The 18,994-nt window shown below is 34.2% G+C and overlaps 3 protein-coding genes across 6 annotated transcripts in view; all 3 read right to left on the reverse strand.

The window, feature by feature from the left end:
- The window catches only part of LOC148273426 (ileal sodium/bile acid cotransporter-like), a 74,383-nt gene extending 67,666 nt beyond the window's left edge, over positions 1-6,717 (reverse strand). For both annotated transcript variants that reach the window (XR_015824582.1, XM_088238728.1), the window contains exon 1: positions 6,469-6,717. The gene's annotated coding sequence lies outside the window, so the exon portion shown is untranslated. The remainder of the gene's footprint in view (positions 1-6,468) is intronic.
- Positions 580-6,303, reverse strand: LOC148273427 (uncharacterized). 2 transcript variants are annotated; one of them, XM_088238727.1, is made up of 6 exons: positions 5,839-6,303; positions 5,303-5,365; positions 4,983-5,072; positions 4,357-4,431; positions 3,059-3,225; positions 580-802 (listed from the first exon to the last, which is right to left on the reverse strand). In XM_088238727.1, the coding sequence occupies exons 1-6, from the start codon at positions 6,080-6,082 to the stop codon at positions 788-790; spliced, it is 654 nt and encodes a 217-aa protein (XP_088094853.1). In that variant the 5' UTR covers positions 6,083-6,303; the 3' UTR covers positions 580-787. The 2 variants fall into 2 exon arrangements, 1 of the variants encoding a protein (XP_088094853.1); XR_015824580.1 differs by lacking the exons at positions 580-802; positions 5,303-5,365 and having other exon boundaries at positions 3,031-3,225.
- Positions 6,718-10,962: 4,245 nt separating the features above from the next.
- LOC148273428 (nucleoplasmin-like protein) lies at positions 10,963-17,659 on the reverse strand. Of its 2 annotated transcripts, XM_088238735.1 has the most exons (6): positions 17,566-17,659; positions 15,514-15,653; positions 13,487-13,612; positions 12,075-12,194; positions 11,661-11,708; positions 10,963-11,580 (listed from the first exon to the last, which is right to left on the reverse strand). In XM_088238735.1, the coding sequence occupies exons 1-6, from the start codon at positions 17,585-17,587 to the stop codon at positions 11,467-11,469; spliced, it is 570 nt and encodes a 189-aa protein (XP_088094861.1). In that variant the 5' UTR covers positions 17,588-17,659; the 3' UTR covers positions 10,963-11,466. The 2 variants fall into 2 exon arrangements, with proteins under 2 accessions (XP_088094861.1, XP_088094862.1); XM_088238736.1 differs by lacking the exon at positions 11,661-11,708.
- Between the last annotated feature and the right edge of the window lie 1,335 nt (positions 17,660-18,994).

Consider the following 18,994-nt stretch of genomic DNA (forward strand, 5'->3'; position numbering starts at 1 on the left):
TTTAGATAGGAAACTATGGTACTATATCTAAGCACTTTGGGCGTCGATCGCAGCGCTGTTTAGTGTGGCATACAAGAAGCTTTGACGATGGCGCGAAAATTCAAATCACTGCGTTGCATCGTATATTGATATTTATTGTACAATATCAATACAAAATTGCTTAATTAAATACAAGTATTAGCACGCAATTTAATTTTTCTGTCCTGTATTTAAAAAAACAATTTTATATTGATATTGCACATTAAATTTATTATGGAATAGGAATACATAAATAAAAATTAAAAAAAACATTTTTAATAGTTTTATTTTACTGTTAAAATAAATCCCTCGATTCTATTAGAAAGAATCGAGAAAGAAAACTGACACTCGTAAAATAATATTATATACATGTGTGGTTAGTATATTGGATTATCAAAAATAACAAAATTGTGCAGCATTGTGATCAGCATTGGATCCCTGCTATTCCTGGATGAAAAATATTTTCTTCGTGAAGATTAAGAGACATGGCATCAACAATCACCATTCTGAAACAAAAGAATATTATTAATGGTGGATAATTTATTTTATTTCACATTGACATTTCTAGGCTGCTGCTTAGGAATAAAACAGGAAGGAAGCATTTATAAGGTTACTAAAGAATAAAATGAAGTGCTAATATGCTAATATTGGATTATCAAAAATAACAATTGAGTATTATTTAAAAATTGTGCAGCATTGTGATCAGCATTGGATCCCTGCTATTCCTGGATGAAAAATATTTTCTTCGTGCAGATTAAGAGCCATGGCATCAACAATCACCATTCTGAAACAAAAAAATATTATTAATGGTGGATAATTTATTTTATTTCACATTGACATTTCTAGGCTGCTGCTTAGGAATAAAGCAGGAAGGAAGCACTTATAAGCTTATTAAGTAATGAAATGAAGTGCTAATATGGTAGGTAAGAAGAAAAGGGTATGCATGTATCTACTCTATTGTCTGCGCTTCTTATTCTTAAGTCTTTTATTATAACACTTTCTAGCTTGTAATTTGAGAGGATCAACAATGCAAGACTCTAATTTTTTTCGCCCAGTTAATAGAAAGTTAATTTATTTACACCAAGAAAAAATATATAATTGCAATACTAAGTTAACAATAAAATCAAAAAGGTGGCCTCTATGTGCTGGACAAGATAAACATGCTGAATTTAATTTAGATAGTACTATTTCCTTCAAACTCGACATAACATGAAACTTATGGCAAATAGTCGGTAAATTATTTTTGCAGTGATTGACAATGGTATTAAAAACTTTATAGATTTTGATTGTTGGGTGGATTAAAGTATTTGGACCACATGCCCTAGAAGTTATTAAACTATGACCCGGTAACTGTGTTTCAGATTTAAGATCCAGTCTACATTCACAACAAGATCCAAATTTAGATAAAGCCCGTTTTGCCACATAACCAGCTATGTATTTACAAACCGCAACATATTGACTACTTTTCTGTCTTGAAGAACTTGTTGGTAAGGAGTGATCATCAACATGAAATTGTTCCTGTACTTCGATGTCCGATGTTAAAAAAAGTTTTAATGAATCTAAAATTTCACCGTCATCATTTTCACAATTTGCTCCAATGGAGTGAGTATGAGATAAGTTTGATATGAGAAGCGACTTAAAAGCATCTATAAAATTTGAACTAGAGGGGTTTATGTTACGTGCACCCTGACTTCTTACCATGCCAAAAAAGTTTTCAATGGGGTCTTGGTTAAGGTTACGTGGAAGCACAAAAGTAAATTTATAACATGTAAGTAATTTATTACTCAAATATGATATTGCTTCCAAAGTTGTAATCCAGTTACGCACTGTAGGTGGTACTGATATTTTTTGGTTTTTGGAATCTACAAATTTTACTGATTTTAAGATGGAAATAGCTTCCTGCCAAAATTTCCAGTGGGGAGATGTTAATCTGACTCCACAACGGTATTTACAAATAATACTATTAGCATTGAGAGAACTGCCATTTAAACTGTCGAAAAGTTTATTTATAAATAAGATAAGATCAGCAGTCTGTGATGCCCCATTGTCAATATCATCCACAGTATCTGCCAAAGATTTCATGGTAGTTCCTACTGTCCTGCTGAATACCTGAGCAGCAACCTTGACCTTCATTTTTCTTAGTTTGTCGGGGAAAATATGACTATCGGTTAATTTGTGCATTTGGAAAAAGTCTTCTCCTCTTGCTTGATCGTATGTGTATGATTGTACAATATGGGACCACTTTGCTATTTTTGATACAGAATTTTGAACAAAATGTACATCTTTTACTAGCATATTATTTCTAAATCCCTTCAAAAGATGTGGCACATCAAACATTTGTACAATTTCATGGCCTTCAATTTCAAACCCGTGAACTCTACATTCAGTACCACCCCGAAGGTACAATTCACGGGTTTCCTGTTTCAGGATATTTATTGCACCAACATTTGAGCTACCTTGGTCACAAATTATTGAAACTAATTCCAAATTGCTACGAAAGATATTTGAGATTATTGATTTTAAGATAACAACCAAATCTGAAGATTTAATGGGTCCTCCTGTAAAAACAAATGCTAATGGTTGTTTCCATTTATTATATAAACCCTGTAGCATAAAAACACAAACGTGATCAGCAAAAGCTGGAGTACGTTTTCCTTCACCCAAGTCTTGGAATCCCTCAATAAAATCTTTATGTTTTTTGTACATTAAATTCTGACTAATTGACATCTCGTCAAACATCAAAGAGCATATTTGAGCTTTAGCAGAAAGATTTTGGGCGACCTCTTCCAAATGTTTAAATATATGCAAATTGGTACCAGGATTAAATGGGATTTTATTTAGCATTGTCATCAATGTTTTTCTGGATGGTAAGGAAAATATGCTTGAAATATATTTATAACTTTTATAGCCCTGCTTCATTAATGACAATGCAAAAACCTTATCGTTAGTTGTATATCTACGGCCCTGTTTTGTCCGTTTCTGAAGCCTCAATTGAGACTTAAAAAAACGGGATTTTATTTAATTTATTTTTAAAGGATACATGGCGCTCTTTGTTTAATTTGAGTTCCATCTTTCTAATCTTCATCTCCATGTTTCTTCTAGCCTTTTTAAACTGCAAACATTTCTTGTAAAGCTTCCTTTTCCTGGGTGTTAAATTTTGAGATTGGGTTTCATTTACATCCTTCAAGATGTGGTCATATTTTCGTCCTGTAATATAATATTTCATAATGATGCATTAAGGGTCCCAACATCATAATATAATGAATGCCTAACTATTATTGCAAAGAATGATAAAATGTAAAGGGATGCTGTTTGGAAATAAGCAAAAAGAAATACTAGCAGTTGGTTCTATTTACAATATAAAATTTCACTTCCAAGTTTGTTAATGAAAGTTCTTGGTTGAAGTTCATTGTATTTTATATCTTTAATAAATTTGAGTAGTATTAGGGTAATTCAACGGATACTAACGTCATAATTGAGTCTTTTTCAATGTGTTTTATCTATATAATGTAAAAAAATATTTATTCTGTATATCTTCTTTAGTTTTTTATTGGCTTTTTTCACTCCTAACTGAGGTGTTCTAGCCAGTGTCAAGTTTGAGATTAACTTATTTAAATATTTACACATGTGTTAGTACTATACATACAAGTTAGCATGTTAGTATTTAATATTACATACATTTTACATAATATAAAACTTATTTACAACTTAATACCATTTATAGCTACATATTTACATAAATTTTTTAATATATTATTATTGGGTGGGAACAAAAGAGTTTAAATAGTAATAGGGAATGGGACGCTGATTTTGGAGAGGTCAGATAGGAACTCAGGATAACATTATATATATTGTGAAGACGACGACTCCCAAAGATTGTACAAATTGCACACTAATGCATCTGTATTCTGTATATCACTGTACATTGAACAACGATTAAGGAAAAATTTCATAAAAACAATAATTCAATTAGGTAATTTTTTTGATTCCCGATAATAAATAATATAAAAATTGCACCACAGCAGGACAAGAGGGCCCATTACAGTGATCAATTACAGAAAAATCATATTATAATTTTGTGTTCTCTCCGGGAATCGAACCCGGAACCTTCCGTGCGTAATTCAAGCGTCTTAACCACTTAATGTTTTTTAACACCTCATGAAGTTTTAATGACGAAAAATTTATGTCGCATTTTCATGGAAACATCCGTTAGCATTATTCATAAACTGCATGAACATGATAGAAACAAAGTATCTGTGGATATTATGTAGAACGAAATCTCTCTGTCCAAGAACCAAGAGAAAATGCATTATTGAATACATGTCATTTGATACTAACTTTTTGGTGTACTCTGCTGAGGTGCACTCGGACCAGAAATATGCAGTGGGCCTGATATGTCATCAGCGTTGATATCTAAAAACATTATTAATTAGTAATATGTGACAATGTGTCAATGAGTCAGACAAGTAACTGTATGTATACATTTTAAGTTCTTTGAAAACACAAACAGCTTTAATATGCCGATTTGCTGGAGAAAATTATGGGTCAGAAATTTGTTTCAACTGAGAGGGTCACTTTCATGGTCATGTCATACGATATATATGTGCTATAAACTTTTTAATAATTAAAAAAGGAACGGCCCACGCTCAGACGATGTAGTCTTGGTCGATCACAAAAACGGTATTTCTCAATTTGCAGAAAATGTATAAAATTAATAGAAAAATGTAAAGATTAAACAACCATAGTGACATTACACATCCCTGTTTCACGCCTTTTGAGATCGCAAACCAAGATGTAAATCTCCCATTAACTCTTACACACGCTGAACTCTCCTGAATTTATTTGTATTGTTTATTATTATTTTCTTTTTAACAAAGAAACAAAGATGTTTCTCTTTCTCTTATATATAAATATGTATGTTTGTAAATTTTTATTACAAAAATAAAAAAAATATTACTACAAACCAGAAATAGGTTGGATGAAAGTCGTACCACTGCAACTGGCAACGCCTTCCGGGAGTGCACAGGGGTGTTCTTCAGTAACAGCTATGCCTACTGTAATTCACAATAAAAATAAAATGAACATCATACCAGATAACATAATGCAAGAACTTCAGGAAAAACCTTGAAAGATCGAGTAAGGCTTGAACGAATAGAAAAGAATAAGCTGAGATGGTTACGTGTAGAAAGCATTAACGACAATATGCTTTCTACACGTAACTGAGATAGTACATAAGTCTGAAAGAAGGGGTGTAAGGAAATGTGAAAATTATAGAAATACATACCCGAACTCTGTTCACCAAGTAAATAATGAAAACTATTTTCTTTGGATGGTGACTTGTTAAACCCTGTAAAAATAATACAAATTACCAACACCACATTGCAAAAGCACATCCCTAAAATTGTATACACACCATGCCACCCTGGTAATTGTTTGTAAATAATGACCAAATAAAAATGTCGGAAGTTGCAGGAAAAGGCACTACGCCAACTTTGTAGATACATAATAACCCGATTAACCAACTGTAAGACAAATCACAAACACCACATTCCAAAAGCAGACTTGCAATTGTATAGACACAAGACAGATAAACAAGGTGCAATTACAGTGGAAAGCCAACCTGAGTCGTACATATATTTTTCTTGCAGAAATACTAATAACTTTCATTGTAAAATGGGTCCAGATTAATAAAAGTATGCTTTCCCTATGAGTTGTAAAGATTGTCAATAAAAATTTGCAGGGCAGACAAACAGGACAAATAAACGTGCAACATGAGACAAATTCTTGAAATAATTATGTATGAAATATCATGCAATTTACCTGGCAATCCAATGGTAGGCACAGAGCACAATAAAAGCTGGATGTCATTGTATTGGCTAAAGTTGAATGCGTTGAAGTGTTTAATGCACACAAAACAAAGTCGATTAATTTCGTCATCTGATAAATTCATAAATTTGGGACTTTGAACACGATTGATCCATTCTTTAAATAAATGTGGATATCGTTTCGGAAAACGATGTAGTTTTTTCGTAGAATTACAATTCGGTACGCAACAACTCGGCATTTCGAAGAAAAAAGTGTAAAAACACAGAGAGCAGTGTGACAGCGATTTCGAATGGAAACGGATAAATTGGCGGTTCGTCTAGAAGGACGCCGGCCGGCACGGCGTGGCTGGGCACACGCCGCCGACAGTTGCGCCACAAACTGTATTGATTTACTAGCAAGTGGCTTGTGCGACATCGGAAGAATGACTAGAAAGTCTTGTATTGGCTGAAAACTGCCTGGTAGTTACAGAAAAAAATGTTTCGCAATTTTCAAGATAATGTTGCAAGACAGTCTGAACTTATTTGTATTTTTTTTAAATGAGTCTGTTTACTTTTTATTTATACATGAATTTGTAAAATTATCACTAACTTATTAACATACATTATAAAAATATTTGGTACTCACGGGTCAAGACGTCCTTCAGTGGATAACTTTCTAATTTACAAAATGGACAACAGGTAAATTTATTACCAAGGAAACGGTTTCAAAAAAAATCTAGCAACCTTTTGAAGGTAACACCGAAGCTAATAAATATGTTTTCATTGATAATTGTTCATAATTTCACTGTGCACTAATTATGTAAGTGCAAATTGAACTCAGATTTTTGTTCTAAGCCACCTGTCAAACGAATTGCATTGAAATTCAATGTCACATGCGAGCAATGTTGCTCACTAACATAAAAATGTGTAAATAAGAAAATATAAAAAAACAAACAAAACACGACACTGGCTAAAACACCCCAGCAGCGCCGTGAAAAAGCCACAAAAAATAAGAAAAAATAAAAATGTTTTTTAAAATAGAAAAAAAGGGAAAAAATAATGCGTTCTGTTCTGGGCTGGTATTCCGAACGCGTTTATAGCGCCCTGTTATACGTATTTAGCTCGTAAAATCGCGCTATACCGCACCATAATTGCGTTCGGAATATCAGCCCAGGTAAACATCAATTATTGAAACAGTTACTTTAATGGTACGACATTCGCTGTGAATATTTTGACATCATAAAAGATCAAGTTTTTTTTGCGATTCAGATTCCAGCGACATATTTTTGGAAAAACAATTTTTAATTTTTCTAGTGTAAACAAAATGTTGAGTCGATTGAATAGTGTAGCAGGCTTATCCCTGAGATGGTCACCATGGTATATTTATTGTTGATTTGTTTTGTCACTATGTTTTTTTCCCAAATGCCGGTTGATTATGTTAAGCGCGAATCGTGCTTAAAAGGGTAAGCATTTTTTAGAGTTCACTTTAAGTTTATGTCATTATTAAATAAAGTTAAACATGAGTCCTGCCCACGAAGTTAGCTACATATTACAGCAATACAACGGGTCGTAGGTACTATGATTAGAAATTGCCAGCGCAAACCGAAACAGTCTACGTTTGTTGTAACTGAAATCAAACCAAAAATTTGTCACGCTTTTGTTTTATGCAATAGAGACCAAGGGCTTATATAAAAAAATATTACGTTGAGATTTGTAAGTACTAAGTGCATTTAAGTATGAGCTTTTTTTTGTTAACTACATAATGATATTCTTATACTTTATCAAAATATTTCAATTTGGGGCCATTTTCTTTTAGTTGCAACCGCGTTGTTATAAAATGAGAAAAAAGTTGTGGTAGGGTGGAGTTCGAACCTTGGATCTCTTGATTTAAAATCCGCGACACTAGCAAAAAAAATCACAATTTGTCTATGTCATTACTGAGACCAGAGAAAACAATTTTATTATCTTGTTCAGTTCAGTAGTGTAGTGAGTAGTTAATAAAAAATATACGATAAAAAAAATATTAGAATACCTATAGGGCGCTTACATACAACACTGAAGTGCTGCCATTATATTAGGGAATAAATATTTTTTTGGGTAGGTACTTATTTTCGTCGTCTATGGTGATTTGAATATTTACCACCAAAAATATACACCAGGCTTTCATGGTATTACTAAGCATTAAAATTTATTTTTTAAAAAGTCTCAAAGGTAAGGCATAATTCCAACTGATTTCTTAAAATTTTAATACACCAGGGATGCGATTCTGAACGCTCTTGCGGGTGTAGAGAACGCTTTGTTAAAGCGTAATTAATATGTAAATTACATGCAAGTGAAGCCTTCTCTACTCTCGCCAGAGTGTTCAAAATACCAGCCCTGGTGAAGGGAAAATTGATTTCCCAGAGGAACCATTTTATTTCCTTACAGGTATTCTTTATTTTACTACTAAAAATATAGTCAAAGTAATCTTGAAAATTTACTAAGATCAAAAATTGTTTTACAGAAGTATAATCGATCTGTAATTTTTTTCTATTTTTTTAAATAAAAATAAATGAATGCTTTCTTATAATTTACCCAAATATTTCAATTTCGCAGCCATTTTTTAGTTATAAAGAACCAATCACTCACTGGACGTATAATAAATAGAGACCTCATTCCTAGACTAAAGTACATTCAAGGAAACTGGGCCGATGTGCACGTGCAAACTACGAGACCATTGTGTAATATCGCAAGACCGGCACATTTCACACCGCGGAAAAAATCCACACGGCATGATAAAATACAATAGGGTGGATCAGCACTTATTTGTTTACAATTATTTATTTATTTAATGCCAGGCAAATGCAGTAACCAGTACACCATGAGGCCGACTAATCTCCAATGGATTTCCTTCTGCAGAATTTTTACCCGAAAGTAGTCGCTGAATTTAAATAATGATTTTGATAAAATTGTCATTGAAATCTACATGCCTAAGTTTTACTGTACAATTTATTATTTTAACCTAGTTGTTTTTATTGATATTTTGATAAAAATCATTAACTATATCTGAAATATCAATTAACCCTAATTTTAACATGCCGTTCAGATTAAGATGTGTAAATAAGGATATTCTGTCGGATATCATGCAACTAATTTGTTTATTCGGAAATTCTTGTAATGATGAACAGACTTAAAAAAGCAAATGTTGCGTTGCCCTCAAAAATCTGAAAAAAAAGATAGGAAATCACAATACTGATGCAATCATTCATGCAAGAGAAATATACATATTTCTTTGGTTTATATTTATTTATATAAGACACTAGCCAGAAGTTATTAAGATTGGATTGTATTTACTAATGAAACTATGCATTTGTTTTGTTTTTCAGTTGCAGTGCAATTAAATCATTTTTTCATCTCACATGATAGCATACATCTGCTCATGAAGAAGGCAATTACTCACAAATTGAAATGCCATTTTCTCTTCAATAGCGACAGGATTATTTACATGTTATTAATCAAATCTTTTCATTCAAACTGTCAGCAGGGTCGCAGTGAGTCACATCTTTCTGGAGGGTGTGATTCTATAAAATGCTGCAAACGCCCAGTTGCATTCCACTGGCAACACTACTGACTAGTCCAACTCGCTAGCGTCCACGTCGCGAACCCTGGGCAAAGGGATCACACTCTTATGTAATCCCAGCATATAACGAGAGGATGAAAGGAGAGTTTCTGGCGCCTCAAAACCAAAACCAACAAGCTAAGGGAAGGTAACCCCGACAGAAAAATCCACCAAAGGCAACGGGAAACCACTCTGGTCATCTTTACCCAGGAATCACTACGGCAGGTACATCAATAAGCAGTCGTCCTGACTGCGAAATATAAAAGTAGCGAAGGATAGATTCATATGCTTTCGCTGTAGTGATCGCCAACGTCGGGATCGGCAAGGCACTAGGAGAGGAATCAAATCTATATATTTACCAACTTACCTTTCCCTTCCAATTTTGGTTTTCACAATATAAATAATATTCTGCATCTCAATTTTAAAAAGCCTCTTACACAATCTTCTATGATTACAGAGCATCCTCCATGTTGCTTTTCTCAGAGTAAAAATAAGCCAAACTATAGAGAAGACTTTTCACTGTTTCATAGAACGGAAGCGTTGGTGGCAACAACTTCAGTCTACTGGAGGCCATCTTGTTTTGTTTGACAACAGGCGCGTAACGGGTCCTGACGGACACTTTCGTCGCCGAGCTTGACTTCGTTTGCAAATAACTTGGATATTTACGTTATAATAAATAAAAATCGACAATGGTGAATTGCAGTATGTTTGGTTACAACAGTAGGAGCGTCAAGGGTGTTAAAGGAGTCAGTTTTCACAGGTAATAGATTTTGAATATTTTCCTTTGATTTATGGCATTTATAATATTGCTTAAAAACTTTCCTTATATCAACATATTTACTTAAGATACAATTTTTTCTCAATTTAAGCGATAAATTTGTAAAAATACACAGGTACATATTTAAAAATAATTATAATGCAAATTAATATCGATTTGGAAATTCTCGACCCAAGTATGGCCCATTGTTTTGCTGCGAACTGTAGCTAACTTAATAGTCATATAATGGTTTTCATACGTTTGGGCTCCTCTAAAGTCTGGCGCATTATTACTCTGAGCCGTAATCAATGTTACCTCTCAGGTGTGCGGCCGCACATCTATTTAAATTATCCGCACATATATGTTCATCTTCCGCATACATCCCGAAAAAATGATCTTGTAACCAGATGTTTGTTTTGCGCAGGTGCCAATCTAAGAAAAAAATACTAATATTTTCAGACAGTCTACTAAGGGTTCACACCACGACGCTATGTATTTCCAAAAACTTGTTGTTAATCCAATGTTCGACGGCCTTCTGAAATTGTTGAAATATACATCGGTAGTCAGATGGCAGGAGGCTCAATCTGTAATTGCCAAAAATGTTCAAGAAAGCTGAAATAAGACCCAATTTAAAGACTTTAATCCAGGAACTAAAATATTTAACTGTAATATTGATTGATAATATTGACTATTATTATAGTATTATCTGCACGGAACTAGTAATTGCTGAAATAGTTTTGCTAATTTACATCATACAATGTTGGATTGAAAATAAAAAGAGTAAATTTTAGAAAAGATTGTTTATTGTAAGTGTAATCTTATGTTATTATGTACAAAACAAACATAGTGGATTCACTAGAGTTCCCATCTACAGTCAGAAGGTTTATAATTAAGTAGTTTACTCCAAGTTGATGAAAATCAAATAGAATCACAATTAAAACCTATAAATAAAACTAGAAAGGAAACTTTAGCAATCTCTCCGAATACGATCAGGAATGGAAGGAGATATATAATAAGGTGTGTCAGGTCAGTGTGGATATTACAAACAACATATATATGCCGGCAATACGGTGGGGATGAGCGCGCGCCACCGGGAAACGACACAATCTTACGTACCTAGATTTAAATAGCTCTCTCGCCGTTCAACCAGTTAGCATTCGCTCACACACAATAATACACTAGTTGTCTCGCCGCTCGTCCTCTTCCTCCTCCTCGGGTCCAACAGTAAAACCGCACAAAGCTTAAACGTAAATACAACCGTAGGGTCGGGTGAGGTGGAGGGGGCGGGTTCACTTCTTGGTGTTGTTCTTCTTGGGCGCCGGGGCCTTGCCCTTGGCGTTGGCGTTGTGCGACAGCTTGGCCTTCTTGATCTTCAGGCCGTCTTCTTCCTCCTCCTCGTCATCCTGCAAGCAGAGCTAGCGTTACAACCTACGCCTCTATACACCGTCCAACGTACGAGTACGACATTGTACGGAAATAATACCTCGTCTTTCTTGCGTTTGTCTGCCGTCTTCCCCTTTTTTGCATCAACCTGCAAATTTCACCAAGCTTAACATGCGTCAAACTCCGCTTGGGCACGTGAATCAACAGAGCTAATCGGTTTTGTTGGCGAATATTGCGCGGCGCGGTACTCCGCCAGTCAGACAAATGCCTCGGGTGTATCTTAGCAGACCGATCGGCCAGAACGGCGATACCGCCTGTCTCAAGAGATAAGTAGTATGGGTGTCATCACTCTGGCCGGAACACTGCCGTTATTCAAGAAAACCGACTAGTCCAGGAAGTTAGCGAAGAGCGGATATTGCGACTATCTGCTCTTTTCCAAACATTCAGAAAGCATAGAAAACAACAAGCGACTGTCATATTGTATTTTACTACGAGACGTCGGCGGAATACTCACGTGGGGCTCGTCTCCTTCTTCCTCATCCAACATCTCCTCTTCCATATCGTCCATGTCTTCGAATTCCTCTACGAGGGCTCCCAGGAGGTGCTGGCCGACCAAATGGACTGGCCCGTTGCCCTGCAGACAATCGAGGTGGTATAAGCTGACATGTTTTAAACATAAAATCAACTATATTTGGCATAGCTCCAAAATAAGAACAGACAAGCGTTAGTCACATTCTCGGCATTAAATTAAAAAGAGAAACATCAGGATTGGTGTTTTGATTGATAAAATTTATACATGAACACCCGCCTTACAATTGAAATATTAATTCAGGAATTATTATTTCTTCCATCAAATAATAAAATAAACGGTGTTGTTTATTTCATTTGGTTTCACTAGCAACGCGTGTATATATATAAATTAATATTGATACTAGTCAAGAATTTTATACAACAAATTTAACACCAAAACAAAATACATTATTTATATTTACATTTAATTATGAACATTAAGAGGATCAAATATACTACTATCCCCACCTCCAGCCGTCATATAGTTGGAGGGGGATTCTTACTGAGGTAAGATTAGTAGTACCTAATATTTTTTTATTTAAAATAATTGTAAGAAAAATCAAAATATTATTGTGTATAACTTTTAGCCAGTGTTTTAAAAATTGTCATCATAATTGAACCTTCGGCTTAAGCCGAAAGTTACGGCAAGAGATCAATTGGTAGAATTTTATTTTCATTTGAAAGGTATCCAAAAATAAAAACACATTAATTATCAAAAAGAGTTTGATAATGTTTTAATAAGACGAAACTTAAAAGTAAATTTTATTTTAATATTAAAATGAAAAGTAGATTTTTTTTAAGTACACCTGACTCTTGTTTTACAGTTTCTAAATAACAAGGTGCATTTTTTGCGAATATAAATTTAACAATATGTAACAGTAATATACATGCACATACTACTCGGAAGGTGGAGACAAGTATGCGAAAGGCTTTGGATATCTCAAGCTGTGAAAACTATACTGTACCAAATATACATAATCCGATACGTCTAATGCCTTATAGTGAATAATCTTTACCATTATTTAAACATAAAATTAAGCTAAAATATGTATTTTAAAAATTTATATCCTGAATTGATTTTTGTACAAGGAAATGTATGTATAATTTTTTTATTAATTTTTAATGCTATAACTAAGCGGTCCAACATTTTATTAAATGTTAATAAATATTTGTATATAGCCCACTTACTGACTTTTCTGTCTACCAGATCTATTGGGACACTAAAATATAAAACCAACATGCTATAATTAACTTTTTAAGTATAGGGTGACCATTACAATGCAACATCGTATAATGGACTATATACAATTATTCCGAGTCGGGGGTAATGGTATTGTATTGTAAGGATTGTATTACCTGGATGAGGGTGAAGGTGACGGGTGCATCGGGGAATTCCAGATCTAGCCTCACTTGTCTGTTCTCGCCGGACTTGAGTACCGCCACGGGGATCTTCACTGTGTCCCTCATGGACATGGTCTCTACCTGCAATCCCACAAGGGCACGCTGTACTAAACTGCGCTGTACTCCACGCGGCAATGGGAGCCGGCGGCGAGGATATTCCATCAGACAAATGCCTCGGTTGGTTCATGCAGAGCAGGGAGACCAGGACGGTCTGTACTCTAATCCCGACAGTATGGTAGTTGGGGTATCATCACTCGGAATATCCATTAATACATATATTTCAAACTAATCCACAAAGTTTATATTATCATCGTGAAACCCTAATCCACACCTAGTGGCGACATTGGTATATATATTGTGTATACACAAAAACATGTTGTTTCACAGCACTATTTCCAACCAAACCTTTGTTCAATTGCTACTATCAGCTTTTGTTAGATTGAATGACCCTGAATTTACGCAGATTAATGCCTTTATGTTCAGTTGAAATAACAATTTTGCAAGTAAAGACAATAATAAGTGGGACTTACAATATTTCCTGTTGTTAGACCCCACTCTCACTGTTTGCGCTCATGATATTGAATTATTTACTGATGTAATAACTTCTATGTAAATATAAGTTATTAATTAAAAATACTTGGTACATTAGCGCTTTCACCCTCTAATGGGCATCTTCAGACTGGTGCATATGATACAGTGTAAAGATAATTTATATAAAAGTATTTTTAATTAATAGCTTAAATGTAAATATAAGTTATTACATCATTACAATGGAATCCCATCAATAATTGTCAATAAATAATTTTAATCAAATTATTTACTTTAGTCCTTAAAATATAGCTTGATTAGAATAACATTTGTCAGAAAAGGTGACGACATAACTTTATAGTAACGTCAAAGGTGTTATTTATATTGACATATGAAAAATCATTCGTATCTGGCGTGTTAATTAATTTTTTGAATACAATGCTCGACACATAAATCAACATTAATATATAAAATCAGCTTTAAAACTAAAATAAACCTAATTATTAACGACGCTCTTACAAGGTTACATCATTTTGCAAAAACGTTAGAGATGGGACAAATTGATCAAATAAAAAATAGTTCATTTGATGTTGTTCATAAAAAAAGTATAAATGTCTTCTTTTTTGGTGAATAATTTTCTTAAACACACTATAGTAGGCTTGTTTTTGCGTTTTTTGTATCAATTTTTGGAAACAGAGTTTCATAATTGCATGAAATAACTCATAAAATTGATTTGATCAGTGATCAGTAATTTCCCATCACTAATGACATTAGTTTGACAGCTATCATGATAATCAAGCTATATTTTAAGGACTATAATTACAGTGCAAAGATATGACCAATCCTTAACTTAAGATGTCACTGTGGAGGAGAATATTGTTTATTTTTTGTACAAACATATTTGATATTCATAGATATGGATCGTTCCCAATTGTTATTAAATAAAAACAATGATTTGAGTTTGTTACACAAATTTGTAGATTAACTGGATTCAACCCCCTAGGGAGTCGTCAATATTAATGAAAGAAATGAACAACATTTTAGAATAGGGAGTATAGTCAAGTCAAGGCATCTACAGGGCTCATATGACCTGTCATTAGCTGGTTTAAATGGTCAATTTACACACTGCGTAACATTCCCCATTCAGCTTAGATTTAAACACGTATATTCCTTCAATTCTGCCATCTGTTGATGTTTGTGAAGTTGAAGAGCTGAAACCTTTATTAATGCGGGTGAGATTCATCCGATTGAATTATTCCACCTAAATACTGGGCAATGCCTGAAAATATTTTTCATTTTTAAATCCACCAGGGCCAAGCAGAATTACATACATGTGTCGCCATAAGTTGATCCTATGAGAAAAAATGTCCATGATTATGCATGAACAAGGAATTCGAGGAAGATGAGCCTCGGTTCTCTTCAAAGAAGATTTCGATATCTGGGGAGGTTATTACCTGTACAACGTTGAATTCTGAGCCGGCTTCCTGCCCCAGGAGTGCCTGGCGAATGACCAGCTTGTTGGTCCGGGGGTACTCTTCGGTCTTTATCTCGGGATCCCAGGTCTCCGTCTTCTTGGCTTCCGTCAAGGTCACTCCTGCAACGCATCAACTCCATCAATCGACAATTCAGACGTTTTATTAAATGACAATACAGTGGCAATCGGGCGGATATCGGACCAGAAGCTATGTTATACTGTAACATATATGTTTGTTAGACAGTATCATGCACTACATTGAGGAGCACGACACTCAACGGACTCGTGTTATGCGTCGTGCACGGCAGTCGTTGACCACGCGACAGCAGTCACTCGTCTCCAATTCACCCGACCCGCTCGGTAGCTGCCAGCATAAAAACGCCTTTTTTATAAAATACATAGTTACTATAAAGCATTATTATCATAAGTAAAATAAAATGGTAAGCTGTGCATAATCACTTATTTGGACAATTCGCCCCTGGTAAACAAGGCATTTCATAATTTAATTTGTTTTCTAACTTAACTAAACCAAATCTAACACACATCACTTGAGAATTTTCAACTTCAAACAGAAATTTCATATAATATGGTATCAATATAATATGAAAATACTTCAATTACACTTGAATTGGAGCTTTGTATTCCAATATATCCTGTGACCATACAGGCAATTTATTCATTTATTTATACATACGCCCACTGGGCATTTTTAATGACATATTTTTTATTTATACAATGAAAATCATTATAAGGGAAAGTAGAAAGACACAATGGTGTATAGTAGACTCAGTGGGAGTGGAAGCGGGAGAGAGGTGTTTGTAATTAAATTTGATTCAGTAAACGTTTTAAAGAAGACAACTTGTTATCAAAAAAATCAAGACTGGTATGTTTGTTGGCAGACCTAAGAATACTGGGCATAGGGGAATGAAAACCATAGTTAGTTCCATGATTATCGGTATGAAAGAGTAAGTTTTGTCTGGGGTTTCTAGTTGAGAATTTTCAATAAGACTAGAAGGTCGGATTTCTTTCGACGGTCTTGAAGAGAAGATATATTTAAGCTAGTTTCTAACTCATTGTACGTATATTGGTCTCTGGATAAGCCCAACCTCCAGCCTATCTTTCTCAAAAATCTACATTGAACTGATTCAACATTCTTGATGTGAACACCATTATAACACAATGTAAACATATTTGTTTCCATTCCAACAAATTATTGATTCATATAATAGCACATGTTTTAAGTAAAAGTTTGGTTATATTAAAACAAAGGCGAAACATTATATACTTGACGTTAAAATTGGCGAGTTCGCTTTTGAGGCAGCAGTGGAATGCTACAATTTTATATATAGTGACTTCTAGAAAACTTAGAATATAGTAAAATAAGCACATGGTAATTAGTACGAGCTGAAATGTAAACAAAATAGTTGTTAAACAGAATAAACAAATTTATCGAAACAGTTTATCGAGTCATTATAAAATTGAAAAACGATAGAAGCGCAATAGATTTTATACAATTCTGCGTAGACACAAAGTGACATGTTCGTACAATTCAAAATAGCGCGCCACATGCTTATATTGTCATACTATGGGGTAAGTGTAATATACTACTTTATATACACTATATCGATAAATTAGTTAATTGATGTAATTGAATTATCACTACCAAGCTAAAAGTCAGCCAAACAAACGTTAAAAACCCTTTGAATCATCGTAAACATGAGAAAACTCAAAAACGAGAGACCGAAAAATGGCGGGGTTTTCAGTCACAATTCAATAAGGTATCGCCGAGCGATTAAGTTATCGAGTTAATAGGAAGGAGAGTCATTTTAAAGGGGCAAAGAAAATGGTGAACTCTTTTTGATATAACACTTGTAATTTAGCGGTAAGAGAACCCAAGCCGTGATAAAAATGGCGAGTTCGCCGGTTGTTAGGAGACGCCCAAGGGAAACGAAGAATATCTCAAGAAGTATGAGCACTGATGCAGAAATATATCTGCCATATAACAGAGTAATTTATAATGAGAAACGCTTACCGTAAAAATATTCATCTGCCATGATGATTCTTTAACTATTACTGGATTTACCGAGACTTCAGCAACGAACGCCGGCAAAAGAAATTGAAGAATCACTGATGGCAGTGTTGCACGCACTAATAATTAATATTCGCTATTCGCAAACTTGACAAAATCGCAAAGGTAAAACGTTTTTTTATTGCCATATAAATTTTTCAAAAAAAAATGTTTCATGCCAGATCGTAGGTACATTATAAAAATGTCCACAGCTGCCACCACAGTCTGCTATGTGCTGTTTTTATGTTTTTTGAACCCTTAACATTTATCAGCCCTCTGTTGGTTGGTATATCGATCTAACGTCCTATCACACGTAAACTCCACATACTCACCCCTTTACATACCTATTCACTCCCTTACACGCTCACACATTCATATGCTCACACAGTGGTGTCCAGGGCACTGCATTGGTACTCAAAAGCAGCGTATCTTGATTAATTGATACACAAAGATGATCAGTCTTACGCATCAGGTGCCAGTGCAAGGACTGTATTATTTTACAATAAAATAGGGCACACACAAACATATGTTCATATTTTATTCGTTCTTACCAGGAATTGAACCCGGAATCTCAAACGTGGTAGGAAAACATGGCAATCATTACTTTACGAGGCAGACGTGGGTACAATACTCGATTTCATTTTGAGTGCATTTTTACCATTCCAGGTAAATTACTAAAATGTGTTATTTTTGGGAAAACGACGACGAAAAACTAGTTCAACCAGTCGAATAAGAATACAGTTGTAGCAAAGGGAATATGGAATAAAAAAACTTTGATTCAGAGTTCGCAACATCACTATAAGACCATAACCAGACTCGTATATTATAAAAATAGTGGAGTTATACGACAGGCTGCATGTTTTTTATACTAAATGTCCAGTCGAAAAGTCATTTTGATATTAATGTACAAGTTCGTAAGCAGTTACTTTATTTCATCAGTTTATTTCAATTTGCTGTACTTATATAATATGCAGCAAGTCATCGTACAATTGCCCCAAAATAAGTGAGTCTTAATATAAGTGGAATTTTAAATTGACGTGTGTTTTCTTTGATGTGCCTTATTTTTTTAATTGATTTATTTGATTTTTTTCTCATGGTAAACAAAAATTAATAATGAAAATATTATAATGTGTTCTAACTGGGGTTACTTCTGCCCAGGACACTTGACAATTTACTTTTTTTAATAAATCTTCCGAATATTTCAATTCTGGGATCATTTTCAACAACTACCTAATAGGAAATAAATAACTGTTCTGCAATATGGGAATTAATTTGTGATAAAGTAAGATTATTTTTTTCTTTGAAAATAATAACCCGCTAAGCCTCTTCTTCAGAGGCTTGTCAGCAGATGGGAAATAAGATATGGAAGGAAGTTATGAAAAATGTATCATAA

The sequence above is a fragment of the Micrasema longulum genome, unplaced genomic scaffold, assembly GCF_059751315.1.
Source record: "Micrasema longulum isolate JH-2025_06_02 unplaced genomic scaffold, ASM5975131v1 h1tg001955l, whole genome shotgun sequence".
NCBI classification, from domain to species: Eukaryota; Metazoa; Arthropoda; class Insecta; order Trichoptera; family Brachycentridae; genus Micrasema; species Micrasema longulum.

Excerpts from the sequence above, each read along its gene's own strand:
- LOC148273428 (XM_088238735.1), bottom strand. The coding sequence starts at position 17,587 with ATGGCAGATGAATATTTTTACG. Across the intron at positions 13,613-15,513 it reads CAGAATTCAACGTTGTACAG|GTAGAGACCATGTCCATGAG; the intron begins GTAATAACCTCC and ends GTGGGATTGCAG. Across the intron at positions 11,581-11,660 it reads ACAAACGCAAGAAAGACGAG|GATGACGAGGAGGAGGAAGA; the intron begins GTATTATTTCCG and ends CTCTGCTTGCAG.
- LOC148273427 (XM_088238727.1), bottom strand. The coding sequence starts at position 6,082 with ATGCCGAGTTGTTGCGTACCGAATTGTAATTCTACGAAAAAACTACAT. Across the intron at positions 5,366-5,838 it reads GCCTACCATTGGATTGCCAG|GGTTTAACAAGTCACCATCC; the intron begins GTAAATTGCATG and ends TTATTTTTACAG. Across the intron at positions 4,432-4,982 it reads TTTCATCCAACCTATTTCTG|ATATCAACGCTGATGACATA; the intron begins GTTTGTAGTAAT and ends TAATGTTTTTAG.